The 18,787-nt window shown below is 36.8% G+C and overlaps 3 protein-coding genes and 1 pseudogene across 4 annotated transcripts; 2 read left to right on the top strand and 2 right to left on the bottom strand.

Annotated features, from left to right (window-relative positions):
* On the top strand, positions 1-5,030 carry LOC104706254 (ARM REPEAT PROTEIN INTERACTING WITH ABF2). 2 transcript variants are annotated; one of them, XM_010422431.1, is made up of 19 exons: positions 1-358; positions 437-594; positions 791-963; positions 1,055-1,175; positions 1,245-1,319; positions 1,427-1,521; positions 1,695-1,770; positions 1,986-2,093; positions 2,319-2,447; positions 2,556-2,624; positions 2,789-2,848; positions 2,999-3,122; positions 3,273-3,412; positions 3,496-3,559; positions 3,645-3,724; positions 3,914-3,978; positions 4,096-4,213; positions 4,305-4,429; positions 4,524-5,030. In XM_010422431.1, the coding sequence occupies exons 1-19, from the start codon at positions 106-108 to the stop codon at positions 4,621-4,623; spliced, it is 2,133 nt and encodes a 710-aa protein (XP_010420733.1). In that variant the 5' UTR covers positions 1-105; the 3' UTR covers positions 4,624-5,030. The 2 variants fall into 2 exon arrangements, with proteins under 2 accessions (XP_010420733.1, XP_010420732.1); XM_010422430.2 differs by having other exon boundaries at positions 8-358; positions 434-594.
* On the top strand, positions 6,042-8,303 carry LOC104706253 (RAN GTPase-activating protein 2). Its single transcript, XM_010422428.2, has 2 exons — positions 6,042-6,228; positions 6,474-8,303. Exon 2 carries the CDS (start codon positions 7,100-7,102, stop codon positions 8,129-8,131), a length of 1,032 nt encoding a protein of 343 aa, XP_010420730.2. The 5' UTR covers positions 6,042-6,228; positions 6,474-7,099; the 3' UTR covers positions 8,132-8,303.
* On the bottom strand, positions 11,713-12,133 carry LOC109126083 (annotated as a pseudogene).
* On the bottom strand, positions 14,088-18,781 carry LOC104709230 (probable ATP-dependent DNA helicase CHR23). Its single transcript, XM_010425879.2, has 12 exons — positions 18,758-18,781; positions 18,366-18,522; positions 18,161-18,225; positions 17,859-18,047; positions 17,392-17,541; positions 16,897-17,277; positions 16,557-16,816; positions 16,253-16,468; positions 15,856-16,063; positions 15,619-15,772; positions 14,918-15,523; positions 14,088-14,825 (listed from the first exon to the last, which is right to left on the bottom strand). Exons 2-12 carry the CDS (start codon positions 18,487-18,489, stop codon positions 14,233-14,235), a joined length of 2,946 nt encoding a protein of 981 aa, XP_010424181.2. The 5' UTR covers positions 18,490-18,522; positions 18,758-18,781; the 3' UTR covers positions 14,088-14,232.

Genomic DNA, 18,787 nt, shown 5'->3' with positions numbered 1-18,787 from the left:
CTCTTTTGTGCCTGGTGGATTGATTTCAAAACGCTTCTTCTTCTTCTTCTTCTTCTTCTCTGATCTCCTCATCTTCGGATCGTCGTCTTCTCTACTCTGTGAACGATGGAGCAACAACCGGAGAGACGAGAAGGTCGGAGCTTCCCCGAGCGTAAAGGACAAAAGAGAAAGCTTGAGGAAGGAGCAGCCGCCGTAGAAGATCGAGAGATCTCTGCCGTAACCACCGACGGAGGCCAAGCGCTTCTCAGCGAGGTTGCTGCTCAAGTTTCCGTTCTAAACTCTGCTTTCTCTTGGCAAGAATCCGATCGCGCTGCTGCTAAACGCGCCACTCAAGTCCTTGCCGAGCTCGCCAAAAACGGTGAAGATCAGCTTCCCGATCTTACTCTTTTTTTTATGCCGGTTCTTCCTATTTTGTTGACCCTGTCATGTTCAGCAGAGGATTTAGTGAACTTGATTGTCGACGGAGGTGCTGTTCCTGCGCTTATGACGCATCTACAAGCACCGCCGTACAACGGCGGAGACTTGGCTGAGAAGCCGTTCGAACACGAGGTTGAGAAAGGAAGCGCTTTTGCGCTTGGTCTTCTTGCAATTAAGGTTTTTGATCCTCCATTTCTCTTGGCCGTCTCCTTGTATTGTGTTAGAAACTTGAAAGCAGTTTCCTTTTATGTCATGTTACTTCAAATCTTGCTTAAATTTAGGAAACTTTTGGTAATTGTAACTTTTTATACACGGAGGGGATTATTATGTATAGTTTGTGTGATCGTGTTTTGGGATTTGACTGCTTTAACAGCCAGAGTATCAGAAACTGATAGTAGACAAAGGTGCTTTACCTCATCTAGTGAATCTGCTGAAGAGAAACAAAGATGGTTCTACCTCTCGAGCTGTTAATAGTGTTATCAGAAGAGCCGCTGATGCCATCACTAATCTTGCTCATGAGAACAGCAGTATCAAGACTCGTGTTAGGTCAGCATATTTTTAAGTGAAGTGATTTCCTCCTTTTCGATATTTGTCTTCAGTACAACTATCTTCATAACTTCCAGTTGTTTGGAAACAGGATGGAAGGCGGTATACCACCTCTCGTGGAGTTACTTGAATTTTCTGATTCAAAGGTTCAGCGAGCAGCAGCAGGGGCACTGAGAACCCTTGCATTTAAAAATGATGATAACAAGAACCAGGTAAATATTGCTATCTTTACAGCTTCTAATTTTATTTGGGCGGAGCATGATAATTATTTCCTTGGGCAGATAGTTGAGTGCAATGCTCTTCCCACGCTCATCCTAATGCTAGGATCAGAGGATGCTGCTATACATTATGAAGCGGTTAGGAATCTTTTACTCGTCAAGAGTAATTATAATCAACTATTTTGCTACTTATTTATCTACGTGAGATTGACGTTGAAATAACTTGTTGAGTCATACCTTTTTAGGTTGGAGTTATAGGCAATCTAGTACACTCGTCTCCACACATTAAGAAAGAGGTTCTTGCTGCCGGGGCATTGCAACCTGTCATTGGCCTTCTTAGGTATGTGGAGACTCACGTTTTTGATGTACATGGTTCAGCATAGAGTTGTTATAGCTCTGACTAGAGCTAAAATTCTGTAAATCTTACTAATTTCTCTATTGCTGAGGTTTTTCTTTTCTTAAGATGCTTAGCTGTTTACCCCAAGTTCATTCTTGTGATTTTGTCTATCTCAGCTCTTGTTGCCCTGAGAGTCAAAGAGAGGCGGCTTTATTACTTGGGCAGTTTGCCTCAACAGATTCTGATTGTAAGGTACAATTTCATCCCAGGTTTTCTATCCTCGGCTCTTTTTCTATTCCGCAAAGCCTAAACTCTTTTCCTGTTTGGTTATACGAAATGATACGTTGTTTGTTACTGTTGATTTGTAGAATATACCTTCTCATTTCCCACTAATTGTATAATTTTCCCTGCTTTATTGGTGTCTTTTGTTCATTTTTCACTTCATGCTCAAAATTATTACTTTGCAGGTGCATATTGTGCAAAGGGGTGCTGTCAGACCTTTGATTGAGATGCTGCAGTCACCGGATGTTCAGTTGAAGGAAATGTCGGCCTTTGCACTGGGTAGATTGGCGCAGGTTCTTGTTACAAAACTTTTGGTAGTTCGGTTTTGAAAGTTATTTGGGCATTATAAAATAGTAACTTCGATTAAACATTTGAAACCACGACTGTTGTCATTTTGTTGCTTTTGTTTCTTAGTGTTTTCAAATAATACCTAGTGATATTGGATAATTTGCCGCTGCGCTGGTTGTCAAGTGTTTTCTTTTTGTGTTTTTAAAACAGTAGCATCCTCTTTCTAACAGGATGCCCACAATCAAGCTGGAATTGCCCATAGTGGTGGTTTAGGACCTTTATTGAAGCTTCTTGATTCAAGAAATGGATCATTGCAACACAATGCTGCATTTGCTCTCTATGGCCTTGCCGATAATGAGGTGTGTTGTATGCTACTTATGCTACTTTCTGTATATGTTCTAATAAGTATGCAAAAGTTGATGGTAAACGTCAATAAATGGGTTATTGATCCATTTTTCTTCCCCTAGGATAATGTGTCGGATTTTATCAGGGTGGGAGGTATCCAGAAGCTACAGGATGGAGAGTTTATTGTTCAAGTATGTATGGCGATGTTACCCTTCCTCTACTTTCTGATTCTATTTTCCAGAACCACATTGCTATACTCCTTTAATTGGCTAGATACTGAAAATTCATAGCAGCTTTAATTGTATTTGTTTTACTCTTTCCCTGTAAGTGTTTATATTATATCATGATTTTTTAGGCAACCAAAGATTGTGTCTCGAAAACACTAAAGAGATTGGAGGAGAAGATTCATGGAAGAGTAAGTTGAATTATACTTATCTTTAAATTTGTCTGTTTCCATCTTTGTAGAGAAACTGCTTTATCCTGGTCGAGTTTCTGAAGCTCTGTTGTAGTTTAGTATTTCTCTATTCAACCTTTAATATTTCTGTGCTTTGATTTTCCTTTGTAGGTTCTGAGACATCTGTTGTACCTAATGCACATTTCAGAGAAGTCTATCCAACGACGAGTGGCTCTTGCTCTTGCTCACCTCTGTTCACCTGAGGATCAGAGAACCATATTCATTGATGACAATGGCATGTGACAGTTCTTTTTAAATTTATATGAGCTAATGAGATGCTGCTTTCTTTTTTGGTCTTCTATTATGTTAAGACTTTTATTGCGTCAGCTGTCCAGTTTAGATGTTTTTTTTGCAAATTTTCTTATATCGAGCTGTCTTTCAACAGGGTTGGAGTTGCTACTCGGTCTTCTTGGCTCTACAAACACTAAGCAGCAACTTGATGGTGCGGCAGCGTTGTACAAATTAGCAAATAAATCTATGGCACTTTCTCCAGTTGATGCTGCTCCTCCTTCTCCAACACAAAGGGTGAGTTTCCTTTTTGCTTTAGTTCTCTAATTCGTAAGGAGTGGCAGTCTCAATGCAGTATTCTGTAACTCTTTTTGTGACAGGTTTATCTCGGAGAGCAATATGTAAATAATGCTACGCTGTCTGATGTAACCTTTCTAGTCGAAGGTAATCAGTCATATATTAATCCAGAAGTTGCGGAAATCTAGTTAGCTCCGAAGTCCGTTTGTAAAACAGAAAAATTATACTGCAGGAAGGACATTCTATGCACACAGAATTTGTTTGCTGGCATCCTCAGATGCATTTCGCGCAATGTTTGATGGTGGTTACAGAGTAAGTGAACTACAATTTTTGGCTTTTTGATAATGTTCTTGTGGAAGAAATGACAAATATCGTTTACTAGCTATAATGACAATGACCTATGGGTGTATGCTGATCTGCTCCCTATCAGAAGAATACATTTTTCTTGAGTGGAAATTATAGCTTAAATGTGTCATGGTTTGTTTTTCATTTATACCTTAGGAAAAAGACGCTAGAGATATTGAGATTCCAAATATCAAATGGGAGGTGTTTGAGTTAATGATGAGGTATGGTGAACTTCTACAGGCTTTTTAATTTGACTCATTCGAGATATTAAGATTTCGAAAAGTCTGTGAGAACTTTTCATATACATGTAATAGACTCACTTGGATTATGTTTTTCAGATTTATATACACTGGATCTGTCGACATAACGACCGAGATATCAAAAGATCTTCTAAGAGCAGCGGATCAGTATCTCTTGGAGGGCCTGAAACGACTCTGTGAATACACAATTGCTCAGGTGAGCGTAATTATGTTGCAGTGGAAAGTGATGTGGTTTGCATTATCCCTATTGAAATCTGACACGTTTACTCTTTGTGTATGTATGAAAGGATATAACGTTGGAAAGCATAGGAGACATGTACGAGCTATCAGAAGCATTCCATGCGATGTCGCTTAGGCAAGCTTGTATCTTGTTCATCCTGGAGCATTTTGATAAACTGAGTTCAAGGCCAGGGTAATATAAACAAGATCTCTCTCCCTCTCTCTGTCTCTCCCATAAGATTTGTTTATTGCTGTTTGTCTAAAACATAGTCAAATGGGAAATGCAGGCAGAACGAGTTGGTGCAGCGAACAATACCAGAGATAAGAGAGTATTTTTGTAGAGCTCTAACACAGTCTACTACAAACCTGCAAAGCTTGAGGTTGTAGAATCTACAATGTGGAAGAAGAAGAAGAAAAAGAAGAAGAAAAAGAAGAAGACTGCACTTAACTAGAGGTAAGTAGACAAGGAATATATAGAGAGAGAGAGATGAGAGAGCAAGCCGCTGTTAGAGGTATTTTATGGTCCTGTCCTGTGTTAAGTTATTTGCTGTGCTTTTGGTTCATTTTGGGTCGTTGTGTTAATCTCTTCTGATCACAATCGGTCTTAAAAGAAATCGGCAGAGTTGTATCCAAAGATACCATTATGGTAAACTTCCATTACATTCAAATTCAAAATCCTCGCTCCACTGATCCCTCTATGTGTTTGGAAGAAACGAGACTTTGGGGTAGGGTTGTGACTTGTTGAATTGTGTGATGATGAGATATAATTTACATTTGCTTCATCCGTTCATGTCTTTGAGACTCCTATCAAAATACCCATTTTTTTGATTTCACAAATAAAGAATCAAACTGGCTGTAAAAAACTATACACTGTAAATTTGTTACTCTATTGGGGGAAATATATATACACAGATCTGATAATATCAGACATAGTTTGTATGTAATTTGGTAGCACAGCTGGTAGTAAGTATATCAGATTTTCACATGTAATCATGGTCAACTATATATGAGGAGGATGCGTTGTCAAGTTGATCTCCTATATAATAAAACGGAAGTACACAGTTTTTTTTGTAGACTATAATTTTTATAAGTTGATTACAAAATAGGTTATACACTAAATATATGTTGGTTACAAAAAACGTTATAGATTAATTGGTCAATTCATGGGTTATATATGAATACACTTAAGAATATCACAAAGAATCTTCCTAAAGAGAATATTCCAATGATTTATATAATTTCCTAAATAAAATCTTTAGTATTCCATGTATTGTTACAAAATATATACTGTTAGACATAAAAATATATTTTTAGGCGTAAAAAGGAACAAAATTTTGGCAATTTATCACACTTAATCGTGATTTTCAAGATCTTATTGTGTAACTGAAAAATAAAAGCTTACCTCACAGGTCATATTTAAAAACTTTCACCAAACATAACATGTGCAAAAATTAAAATAAAAACAAACAGCAAACATAACCATTTCTCATACATAAAATTACAAAATTAACAATATAAAACTTACAAAATAAGTATTTTTTCAAGTAATTATATTTAGCATATGATTTTATTGCATAATATTTTATCCAAAAAAACTTTTAAAAATAATCATATAAATTATATTTTATTCTAAAATTATAATATAAATAAAAGAAATTTTAATCTATGGTCTAGCACGGCTCCTAATCTAGTTCTAATTTTATTACGTTATCTTCCACAAAAAAATAAAAGTGAATATCTGGTAGGATTGGGGTAAATTAATTAAAAATAAATCGAATTTGTACATAACATTTTACATACATGAGTCAGTCAGTCACACTATTAGACTTTTGGTTCAACAACGTGGTGGGAGGGAGATTTAAAGGTGTAAAGCTAAGCTCCGGTGGTTCTATAGACAGAAACCCTAAAACACAACTCTTCATTCGCAGCCAGCCCAGAGTCTCTCTCTCTCTCAAACCTCCGCAGATTCACACAATCCTCATCCGTTCTTCGGTACGCTTTTCTTTTCTTTCTTTCCCTCCCGGATCCGCTGATAAAAACTGTGTGACTAGCACCGATTGTTTCGTTCCTCGTAGTTGTGCTCTTGAGAGGACTGTAATCTCCGATCTTTACGATTTACTGTATTTTCAGATTTATGATTATCATTTTTGTCTCAATTTTGCTTATTAGATTCAATTTCAATTGATTCAATCTCTCTCCAATTTGTGATTTTTTTTTTTTTTTTTTTAATTTTGCAGTAGTGATAATGGGGGAAACACTTGATTCGCGACCTCATGCTTTTTAGATTAAACTATGGCCGCCGAGTTTACCAACAAGGCAAGCTCTCATTAAGCGTATAACCAACAACCTCTCTTCCAAGACCATTTTTACTGAAAAGTACGGTAGCTTAACCACCGACCAAGCTTCCGAGAACGCTAAGAGGATTGAGGATTCTGCTTTTACCACTGCTAACCAACAGTTTGAGAGGGAACCTGATGGTGATGGTGGTTCAGCTGTACAGCTTTACGCTAAAGAATGCAGTAAGCTTATCTTGGAAGTTCTCAAGAAAGGTCCTGTTGCTAAGGTTGTTGCTGTTGTCACAAGAGAATCCGTTTCTGAAGAAGTAGTATCTCCCCGTGAAACTTTTTTCGATATCTCTAAAGGTAAACGGGCTTTCATTGAAGCTGAGGAAGCTGAGGAGCTTCTCAAACCGTTGAAGGAGCCTGGCAATGTTTACTCTAAGATATGTTTTAGCAATAGGAGTTTCGGTTTGGGAGCTGCTCGTGTCGCTGAGCCTATCTTGGCGTCTCTGAAAGATCAGCTTAAGGAAGTTGACTTGTCTGACTTTGTTGCTGGACGACCTGAGGCTGAAGCTCTTCAAGTTATGAATATATTTTCGGACGCGCTGCAAGGTAGTGTCTTGTTGTCTCTCAACTTATCAGAGAATGCATTGGGTGAGAAGGGTGTTAGAGCATTTGGGGCGCTGTTAAAATCTCTGAGCTCTTTGGAAGAGCTGTATTTGATGAATGATGGTATCTCTAAGGAAGCTGCACAAGCGGTCTCCGAGTTGATTCCTTCAACGGAGAATTTGAAGGTCCTTCACTTTCATAATAACATGACGGGTGATGAAGGGGCACTCGCGATTGCAGAGGTTGTTAAGCGTTCGCCACTGCTGGAGAATTTCCGGTGCTCTTCCACAAGAGTTGACTCAGAAGGGGGAGTCGCCTTGTCAGAAGCACTTGAGCATTGTACTCATATGGAGAAACTTGATCTGCGGGATAATATGTTTGGCACAGAAGCCGGTGTTTCTCTGAGCAAAACTCTTTCGAGCTACAAACACTTGACTGAGCTTTACTTGAGTTATCTAAATCTAGAGGATGAAGGTGCCATAGCCATAGCAAACGCTCTCAAGGAGTCTGCTTCGCCCATTGAAGTTCTAGAGATGGCAGGTAATGACATAACTGTTGAAGCCGCTTCAGCTATCGCAGCCTGTGTAGCAGCAAAAGAACATCTGAACAAGTTGAATCTGTCTGAGAATGAGCTGAAAGATGAGGGATGTGTCCAGATTGCGAATAGTATGGAAGAGGATCATTCGAAATTGCAGTACATAGATATGAGCACCAACTTCATAAGAAGAGCCGGAGCACGAGCCTTGGCTCATGTTGTTGTTAAGAAAGAAGCTTTCAAGCTGTTGAACATTGACGGGAATATCATATCAGAAGAAGGCGTTGAAGAAGTTAAAGAGATATTCAAGAAGTCCCCAGAGTTACTTGGAGCTTTTGACGAGAACGATCCTGATGGAGAAGAAGATGACGATAATGAGGAAGACGAAGAAGATGAAGAGTACGAGGGTAACGGGAATGGCGAGCTGGAATCGAAGCTGAAGAACCTTGAAGTTAATCAGGAGGATGATTAAGTCTGTAATGTTTGGTTGGTACTTTTCAATGTTTTTGTTTGTTTTGTACCAGGATTACTTTAGCCGGCTGCTACAAGGATCAAATCGTATTGAGACTTTATTTTTGCCGATGGCTTTTTGTTAAAAGATAGATTGTATCGCTATTATAAAATTGAGCAGCTGTTTTGGTTTAGATACGTACGATTTAAACTGGACGAACATCGATTTTATATCAGCTTTTCTTGTTTATAAAATGTAAATCAAAGACAAAATCAGTATATAAGGGAGAGATGTTTTAACAGTAACAATGGCATTGTTGTTTTCGTCCACCAGAAAGACGTTTGCAAAAACCGCCTTTCTTATTAGCACATCCATCACGACACCAATTGTCGCATCTCTTTCTGTCTTGGTACGTTTTGCACGCTCCAAATTTCGCATGTGTGTTACAGCACAACGTACTAACGGATCCTTCAACAACAACATCTTTAACATGCAAAACAAATTATATTTTTCTTTCACTTTCAAGAACCACGTAAAGATCAAACGAAAGGTTTATGTAATCCCTTATTGTAGTATATCCATATGTTTCAAAATTTATGGTGAGAGACTAACCGATAGAGAATAAAAGAACAAGTAGCATAACAAAAGACATGAATTTCATGGTGGTGGTCATCTTCTTGATCCTTTTCTCCTCTCTTTTTTTTTAATCCTTCCTTTTTTTTCTTTTTTTTTTCTTTGAGTATTCTTGTATCTATTTATACTATTTTGCCAAAGTATTATAAATTCAGATTTAGAAAAATACCTAATGCTATTTCCTAATTTAATGGATCAATTTTCATTTTAATTTCACCGCAATTTATTATAGATTTTAGTTCTTATCTTCATGTTGATCAAAATCCTTTTTTTTTTTTTTTTTTTTTTTTTTTTTTTAAGGGCAATCTAGACACTAATTCCATTTGCGAAAACAAAAACAATAGCATATTGGTATTTTGGTCTAAGTATTGTAAAATCTAAAGTTGCAAAGGTTTCAAGAAGATAATTCATAATTATCATATGATCATATCTTGGTTTAACATAACTGTACCAACTACCAATCCTACATTAATTTTAAATAAGTTACTAGGTAATAACCCGTGCAGCTGCACGCATGAAATTTTTGTTTGAGATATTATATTTATAAAAATATTTATTTAGTATAACATTTACAAACTTATATTGCATCAAGTTTATGAAAGTTTAAAATATTAATCGTTTCACCATAAATTTTAGATTGACATGATGGCGGATATGAATCGAATGTTAACCGAATTAGTGATTGATTAGATTTTTATTAAAATCTTGAACTATCAAATCAGATAAAACCCACAAAAAAACTAAAATTTCATGAACCAAATAATTTAAATAAAATTATTAATCCGATCAAACCCGTCCGCTAAACTATCAAGTTACGGGTTTAAATATTTTGAGCCGCGAAATGTCTTTGCATATGTTCTGTTTGAATTCATGAGATCCGCGGGTAACCCACATAGTTTGGGCAAATGTAGAATCAATTGTTTGGGCAAATAATCGATTCGTTTAGATTCGATATCGCTCCCTTTTTATAGAGAAGTCTCTTTACCCTAATCTTCATGGGATTTGGGTTTGAGTAGTCGCCTCTAGATGAGATAAGGTCGTTTCGAATATTCTCTACACGAGATTGAGTCAAATATTTTCTTGATAACGTCGTAGCAAATCGGAGTCGGTCACAAAGTCCAATTACAGCCCGTATTGACTCGTTGTTTGTCGTTACAACTCGTATTGGTTCGTTAATTGTTGTGTCAGCCCGTATCGGCTTGACGATTGACATTACGGCCCGCATTGGCTCGATGTTTGCCGTTACGGCCCATATTGGCTTGATGATGGTCGTTACGGCCCGCGTTGGCTTGATGCTTACCGTTACGGCTGGTATTGACTCAATGTTTACTGTTACGGTCGGTATTAACTCAATGTTCTAGAGAATGCATAATTCTCTATTATTTATAGAATATATCACAATATAATAGAATTTATCTATTATAATTTATATGATTAAAATTATGCCCAACACATTTCAATAAATCATTTTTTCTAATATATAAAATATATTTAAAACTTAAACTTGATTTATATTAAGGGATCCCTTTATATTAATAAAGTTATGTGATAAAAATTTTAAGAATAACGCATTTGTATTTGTTTTTTTTTTGTTGAAAACACAATGGCATATAGCTGTAATAATAAATCAAAATGAGGCTAAATTAACTAAATGTGTCTCAGCTATTGGTATAATATTATTACTTTTTTCATTTTTATTGGACTGAATTTTCTAAATTTTAAGATATTTGTAAAAAATTATAACTACATATTTATATATAATGTTTAACTACATAGTTATCCAAATTAAAATATATATTCATGTCATTTCCATTGGTGATCATACATTTTTTTGGGCAAATATAGGTACAGTTTTTAGCAAAAGAATAAACTTTGAGCCAGTTTCAAATGATATTTGATTCTTTCACCATTAAAGCTTTATAAATTTTTAGAAATGTAACATTATTTATATTTCTGAAGATATGATTTTAAATATATATTTTTTTACATCTCATAATATAATTATAATATTATATTAAAATACATTGTGAAATTAATTTAATTTCAAAAATATGTAGGAAATAATATTTATCATATTTTGAATAATATTTACCAATTTAGAATTTATAGGAGCAAAATATTGTGTATATAAATAAATTGAATAGCAATGACAGTTTTATGTAATATTATGGAATATTAAGGACACATAATAAATTGGGGACATAGCTCTCTGGCAACAACACGTCAGTTTTTTTTAGAGAATGTTTCTCTTTTAATATATAGGGGATAATGAGTTTTGATATGAGTTTGATGGTTTTAGGGAAGTTGTTATGATTTATGGTAAAATCTTTATAAATGATCTATTTAAACCATGAGTTTTAGATTTGTGTATTTTTAAGTAAAGAAATCCTCTAAAATCCAACCTTCAAAATGTTTTAAAAAATAGTGGATTTTAAATTGGGAAAAATGTCATTTAAATGCTTTTGACGAGAACAATCCTGATGGAGAAGAAGACGATGATGAGGAAGACGAAGAAGATGAAAAGTATGAAGGTAACGGGAATAGCGAGCTGGAATCAAAGATGAAGAACCTTGAAGTTAATCAGGAGGATGATTAAGTCTGTAATGTTGGTTGGTACGTTTCAATGTCTTTGTTTGTTTTGTACCAGGATCACTTTAGCCGGCTGCTACAAAGACCAAATCATATTGAGAACTTTGGTATTAGTTTTATTTTTGCCGATGGCTTTTTGTTAAAGGAGAGATTGTATCGCTATTTTAAAATTGAGCAGCTGTTTGGTTTAGATACGATTTAAGCTATTTTATAATCAAACCAATGCACTACCAAATCAAACTGGGCGAACATCGACTTTATATCAACTTTTTCATATAAAATATAAATCAAAGACGTATAAACAAGACAAGATTTTGTTCATTATAATCGTTTAAAGTAAGCAATGTGATGCAAACACAGGCATATAAGGGAGAGGTGTTTTAACAGTAACAATGGCACTGTTCTTGTTTTCCACCAAAAACACGTTTGCAAAAGACCGCCTTTGTTATTAGCACATCCATCACGACACCACTTGTCGCATCTCTTTCTGTCGTGGTACGTTTTGCACGCTCCAAATTTCGCATGTGTGTTACAGCACAACGAACTATCGGATCCTTCAACGACAACATCTATAACATGCAAACAAATTATATTTTTCTTTCACTTTCAACTTTCAAGAACCATCTAAAGATCAAACAAAAGGTTTATATAATCCCTTATTGTATATCCATACCATATGTATCAAAATTTATGGTGAGAGACTAACCAATAGAGAACAAAAGAACAAGTAGCATAGCAAAAGACATGATTTTCATGGTGGTGGTCATCTTCTTGATCCTTTTCTCCGCCCTATGAGTTTAATATTTTTTTTTTCTTTTTGTGTGGAGTATTCTTCTATCTATCTATTTATACCATTTTGCCAAAGTATTATAAATTCAGATTTAGAAAAAAATATCAAATGCTATTTCCTATTTTAAGAGTTATAATGAGTTTTGATATGACTTTTATATTTTAGGGAAGTTGTTATAATTTATAGTAAGATATTCCCAAATGATCCATTCTAACCATAAGTTTTAGATTTCTATAAGTAAGTAAATCCTCTAAATGTTTTCAAATATAGTGGATTTTAGATAAGATTTTCAAATCATTAGTTTAGTAACATTGTATTTCAGGAGCTCAAACTCCTGGAAATTGGTTTTGCTTTCGGCTTCTTTCGAGTCAGAGGATGTTGCCCTTATTTCTGCATTACCTCTTAGTAATTTTTCCACACCGGATATATTGGGTTGGCATTTGACAAAAGCTGGCCTATACACCGTTAAATCTGGGTATCAGGCTTTGCGTCAGAAACCGGAAACCGTTGCTCTTGTTTTCGGTCCCAATATTATTCCTCTTCAGGCATTTGTTTGGCTGCTTCAGTATCCACCAAAAAACCGACATTTTTTGTGGCAAGCAATTACGGGTTGTGTGGCGACAACAACTAATATGCGGCGACGTGGGTTAGGCTGTGATATGGAGTGTGCACTTTGTGTAGAAACGGAAGAGACAATCAATCATGCCCTTTTCTTATGTCCTCCAGCTAGGCAGGTTTGGGGTCTATCCCCATTCCCGACATCCCCGACCTGTTTTCCTTCAGACTCGGTGTATGCAAATATGGATTATTTATTTTGGAGAGTTAAACAAACTCCTTCGATTGATATGTTCCCATGGATTCTTTGGTATATCTGGAAGGCTAGAAATGATAAAGTTTTTAGCAATTTGGATTCCAATCCATTAGCAATCTTACAGATAGCGGAGGAGGAAGCAAAGCTTTGGTTTTTGGCACAGGAAGATGCTCTGGGACCCACGCCCCCTGGCGGCTTTCGATCGACTTTTGGTCCTACGGTTAATACTCTGGACGTGACTAATAGGTATGGAACCAAACACCGATGTTTTGTGGATGGATCTTGGAAGGCAACTGACCAGTTTATCGGTACAGGATGGTATTGCATTTCTCCTGAGGGGGAATTTCCCACTATGGGCGCATCCAATTCTCGTCGTAGCTTGTCACACCTCCATGCAGAAGTGGAGGCCCTCATTTGGGCAATGCGGTGTATGATTGGTGCGGGTAAGGAGAAAGTTGTTTTCCTTACAGACTGTTCTGATTTAGTGAAGATGGTGTTTTCGCCTTCCGAGTGGCCTGCTTTCAAGACATATTTGGACTTGATTGAAGAAGATAAGGACGAATTCCTATCATTCTTTGTAGTCTTTATTTCCCGTTCACAATGATAGTGCAGACAAGCTGGCGCGTCGAGCTAGATTGGAGTCGCAACAAATTAACTATGTGAATGATTTTCCTATAAATTGGCTCGTTTGAGCTGATCTTGTACTATGTTGTCAAAAAAAAACATTGTATTTCATTAAACATTTTAAAATTCATGATTGAAATAACATAGGATTTTTTTTTAAAAAACAAAAAAAAAAATCACTCAAATTTTTTGATTAAATACACCCTTTGAAATTGAAATAGGTCTCTCACTTGAGAGACTCTGGGAAACTCATAAGAGATTTTAATAGCACTTGTCTTCCTACAAGCGGTTCAATTTTTTTTCAAATTTAAAATTAATTATAACGCTCCATTTATATATTAAATATTAATATTATATTGGTAGACTTAAAAGATAAAATGGATGTAGATGTAGACTTTTTAAACTCCACACTTAAATTTGTTATTTTAGTACAAACCACTTAAAATGTTTGATTGAATAAAATATTCTGATAGTTACAACTCCCTAAATATGTGATGATATAGTCATGGAATTGCATACAATATACACAATATCGTTCCACCATTTCATCTTAAGCTCTGAATTCTAGAAAAGATCTCTATTTTTGCCAAGGTTTGAACGAACGATTAAAAAAACAGAGAAATTAATCAGAAAATGGCTTATATTGCCTTGTAAAAAGAAAACATTATTCTCAGTTTAGTTTTTACTTCCGATTGACCTTTTCTTCTTATAAGTTTTCCAACTGAATAATGGCTTCTTGTCATTTTCTTCTTCACTCTCTTTCCCACTCTCCTCCTTTCTTTCTTCTTCTTCTTCTTCTTCTTCTTCTTTTCCCTCTTCGCTTCCGCTCGACTCTACCTCTATCTTTGACCCATTACTCATTGGTGTCTTTGTGTCCCTTTTCTTTCGTTTCTTAGAGACTTTTGAAGTATCTTCTTCTTCACTCTCCATCGCTCTCATCCACTGCAACTCGCTTAAAGAGTCGCTGTACACTGCTTCTTTACGTTTCCGTTTACCCGTGACGCTGCCAAAATGGTTTTTCGAATCGTTAGCCTTGTCTTCTTGAGTCTCTGAAGTGTAAGCCCACTCAGGAACTTCCTTCTCTTCCATGAGTCGTGTATTATAGTTCTCCTTTTTACGTCTTTCCTCGTCCATTTGTTCAAACATCCAAAACTCATCCTCGGTTCGAGCTGCGAGCCGGTTAATCTCTCTTTCACTTGGCACATCTTCCCCCAGTGAGCTTGTTCCTTTGCTCATGATCTCTTCCAGCATCTCTCTCCTGTCTTGAGCTGTTGATGATTCAAAGAGAGAGATTAGCATTTATCAAAAAATCAAGTTTGTGGTTGGTAAGGATATATGTATGTGTTTTAACGCCTTTTACCAGTAGAAGTTGTGTTGAAGAGCCCTGCTTGTATGACTTTGGCATCAATGCCCATCTTTTGCTTTGCACGCTCCAATATTACTTCTTCAATGGAGCCAATGCTAACCAACACAAACACTCTCACTTCCTTTTTCTGCCCTATCCGATGGGCACGATCCTCTGCCTGCTGGTCCATTTGTGGATTCCAATCACTGTCAAATATAATTATAGTGTCTGCAGTTTGTAAGTTCAAACCAAGACCACCAGCACGTGTGCTCAGAAGAAACATGAAGTAGGGAGAGTCCGGTTCGTTGAATTGCTTCAGTAAAACCCCTCTTTGGTCTGTCTTTGTGGTACCGTCGAGTCTGAGGTACATGTAGTCATTGAGTGTCAAGTAAATTTCGAGAAGGTCGATGAGACGAGTCATTTGAGAGAAGAGAAGAATTCTGTGTCCAGCCTTTTTCAGTTTTGGAAGGAGGCGATCAAGTAGCTCGAATTTTCCTGAAGCTCTCACAATCTCCGGCTTCTTCCACATGTTATACTCTCCTCCAACAAATAGGTACGGATGATTACAACACTTTCTTAATTGCATTGTCAGATTCTGCAGACTCTTTGATTTTCCATTCCCTGCAGATATGATTCCATTAGCAGTTAGCAGTTTAACTTTCTGATTTATGTTAAGATTTGAGAGAGAGAGAAGAAGTTAAAGCTAAGCTACAAACCTGTTTGAATACCGACCCTGCCTACGTCTGTAACTTGTTTGTAATACAACTTTTGCCAAGCCGACATATCACACTTCAGTATGACTTGTGTCTTTCCAGGAAGGAATTTCTCAACTTCACTTTTTTTCCTCCTCAGTAGAAACGGCCTTATGACCTGAAAGTGGCATTCACATTGAGTATTTTGCATAGCGGATTTGCTAAAAAGTTTAAGCAAACATAGGAGCATAAAAAACCCACATGATGCAGACGATTAATAATCAACAGCTCCTCTTCATCTGTAAGACTGGCAGTACCACGTTCGGCGAAAGGAGTATTAAACCATTCTTCGAAATTCTGAACCGAGTTAAAGATGTGAGGAAGTAGAAAATTAAGCAGCGACCACAGTTCTTGCAGACTGTTTTGGATGGGCGTCCCAGTTAGTAGAAGTCTGCGCTTAATGCGATAGCTGCATCCAGGGAAAACTAGTGTAAGCAAAATGTATTCAAAGTTCCTCTGTGACAGCATGAGATAAATCAGAGTAACAACTAACAACCACTTAACACCATTCATTTCAGACTTCATCAAGCTATGCGTAAGAAGGTAATTAAGAAACTAGACAGACTTATAAAAACAAGAGATTCACACAGAAACATACCCCGTTCCTAGAGTCTTTGCGAGAGCACATTCATGGTTCTTTAGCCGATGTCCTTCATCAACAATCATGTAGTTCCAGTCAATTTTCTTCAAAAATGCTTTATCTCTCATGATAAGATCGTAATGGGTTATCAACACCTGAAATTTTCCTCCTGCTATTGTTGCACGTATTTCACTTCTTCTCTCTTTCGATCCATCGTAAAGAAAAGCGGAAATGCTGTCAAATGGACAAAATGAAGCACATTTCATACACAACATCCATACAAATGCAATTAATGAAGTATAAAAGGTTGTTAGGAACATACCTGGGTGCCCATGTTGCAAACTCATTTTCCCAATTTGGTAGCACAGCTTTTGGAGCCACTATTAGATGAGGCCCATGCACATTTTTACTCTCAAGAAGATACGCAATCAGTGCAATTGTTTGGATAGTCTTTCCCAAACCCATTTCATCGGCTAAAATTCCATTATAGTCGTTGTTGTATAAAGAGACCATCCATTGAAGCCCTTCTAATTGGTAAGATCTCAGTTCCCCACCTTGTAGAAGGGATGGCTGCTTCGTCACCTGTTAAAGAAAACATTGATAGTTGAGTTAAACAAACTAAACCATACTCCAATTATATACTAAAAGACAACCATAATTACCTTCTCCTGTATTGTATGGATAGCCAAGTTATACTGCCTCTCGCCTTCTAGTAAGTCATTAGAATCATCATTATTGTTAGACTCGATGATCTCAATATCTTGGTCAGGAAGCACATCCTCGGGAGCATCAACTTCAGATAAGTCAGATTCTGAGCCTTTCAGTAGTTTGATGCCTTCTGAAATTTTGGCATCTTTCTGACGCTGGACTGCAGCTCCCAAACTAACAAAGATTTTGTTTGTCTCCTCTAGGAAAAGGGTTAGTTTTTCATTCTTACTCTCCTTTGCTAGTTTCATGTATTCCTCTTGATCATCAGATTTAAGCGCCATGATCCGCAGCTTTTCAGCTCGGGTAGCACGTAGCCTTTGTTTTCCATGCCAGCCCTGTTAGATAGAAGGCATAATTCCTTTTTTAGTATAATTACGATATAATCAGGGTCCTGAGTTCTATGGCAAGAAAAGTGAGCAATGATAAACATAATGCCAGGGATATCATACCTGGACAAAATCATTTCTTTGCTTACACCGTCTCTGGGAAGCCTGAATTTGCAACTGGAATTCACGAACAGCGTTGAGTACTTCTGCGAAGAATTTCCTCTGCGTCGTTTCAATCAGATTCTTCTCCTCTTCTTCTAACCGTAATAACCTCTGAATAAAGAGTTTAAAAGCATCAGCAAGGAGTTTAAAAATCATAAAATAGTATCAGCATATACCCCAATTAGAATTTTTGTACAGGTTTCAGTCTCAGACACTTCTACAAAATTCGCCTATCCAAACAAAAAGAGGAACCTAGTAAGATATATATCCACAACTCTTAGTCTAGTTTTCTTCTAAAAGGTACTTGTTCCTATCATCTCAAAACGTCATCAGTTTGCATTCGAAGAACCAATTCATCATTATAGGTAAAAAGTATAAAATCTGGGAGGAAGCAATTTTGGGTTGAATTAGATAGAAAGCAAAATGACCTCGGCATCACGCTTGTTTCTGAACTGATCATCAGCTTCCATAACAAAAGGATCACCAACCCCATACATTCGGCGAGGCAACCGCATCATGCCCCAGTCATATAGTTGTCTTTCAGGATGTACACAATTCAAACGCAGCAAGTATTCCGCGCTCACCTCACCCCGAACCTTGCACTGTAGTTCTTGTAACTGCCACACACAAACGAGACACCGTGTCAGTGTTAAAGAAAAACCATATTTCAAAACAGTATCACATAATAGAAAAAGAACCACTCGACTTGCACACATAATAAATAATATACCTTAAGTCCATAAAGATCAAGTAAGCATTTATTCTGCAAATCTTCACCTCTATTCGAAGGTAATCCTGATTCAAACCACAAGAGTTAGATTCCTCTCACATGATAATTGGTTCCATTGGCTTTTCACAGAAACATAATGGACAAGAAGGAGAAATCTAGACAGATAGTTTGCAACAAAACTAGAAACAGTAGAATCAGCAATCACCTTCAAGTTCAGATAATCGGTTATGGATACGACTCTTATACCGAGTCTCCTTTAATTCGTCCAGCCAAGAGCCTGATTCACAGTTTTGTCGCTGCTTCAAAAGTGCATCTTCGAACTCACTCATCAAATCACCTCCACTGGAAGTACTACAATTGCCCTGCAAACACCAATTAGACAAGTAAACAAGCCGAAGAAAGCATAGAAACCAGTTAATTTCTTCGATCCACAACCTCATTAACCAATTCACAAAAAATCTCCAAATCCATATACGAAATTCGAATTGCTTAGATAACGCACAGAACCAGAAAACTTCGATTCGCAAAACACACAACAAAATCGACGAATCCGAGCAAGGAAGAAAAAGGAAATCGAATGAACAAAAGAGAGCTTACAGAAAGAGGCGGAGGAGAGGGATCGGAGAC

The sequence above is a fragment of the Camelina sativa genome, chromosome 8 (assembly GCF_000633955.1).
Source record: "Camelina sativa cultivar DH55 chromosome 8, Cs, whole genome shotgun sequence".
Taxonomy (NCBI): domain Eukaryota; kingdom Viridiplantae; phylum Streptophyta; class Magnoliopsida; order Brassicales; family Brassicaceae; genus Camelina; species Camelina sativa.
This window is presented reverse-complemented; position numbering and strand designations above follow the sequence as displayed.

Excerpts from the sequence above, each read along its gene's own strand:
- LOC104706254 (XM_010422430.2), top strand. The coding sequence starts at position 106 with ATGGAGCAACAACCGGAGAGACGAGAAGGTCGGAGCTTCCCCGAGCGT. Across the intron at positions 964-1,054 it reads AGTATCAAGACTCGTGTTAG|GATGGAAGGCGGTATACCAC; the intron begins GTCAGCATATTT and ends GTTTGGAAACAG. Across the intron at positions 4,430-4,523 it reads AAACTGAGTTCAAGGCCAGG|GCAGAACGAGTTGGTGCAGC; the intron begins GTAATATAAACA and ends TGGGAAATGCAG.
- LOC104706253 (XM_010422428.2), top strand. The coding sequence starts at position 7,100 with ATGAATATATTTTCGGACGCGCTGCAAGGTAGTGTCTTGTTGTCTCTC.
- LOC104709230 (XM_010425879.2), bottom strand. The coding sequence starts at position 18,489 with ATGAGTGAGTTCGAAGATGCACTTTTGAAGCAGCGACAAAACTGTGAA. Across the intron at positions 15,524-15,618 it reads CAGGGTCGGTATTCAAACAG|GGAATGGAAAATCAAAGAGT; the intron begins GTTTGTAGCTTA and ends TCATATCTGCAG. Across the intron at positions 14,826-14,917 it reads CTTCAACACAACTTCTACTG|CTCAAGACAGGAGAGAGATG; the intron begins GTAAAAGGCGTT and ends AATCATCAACAG.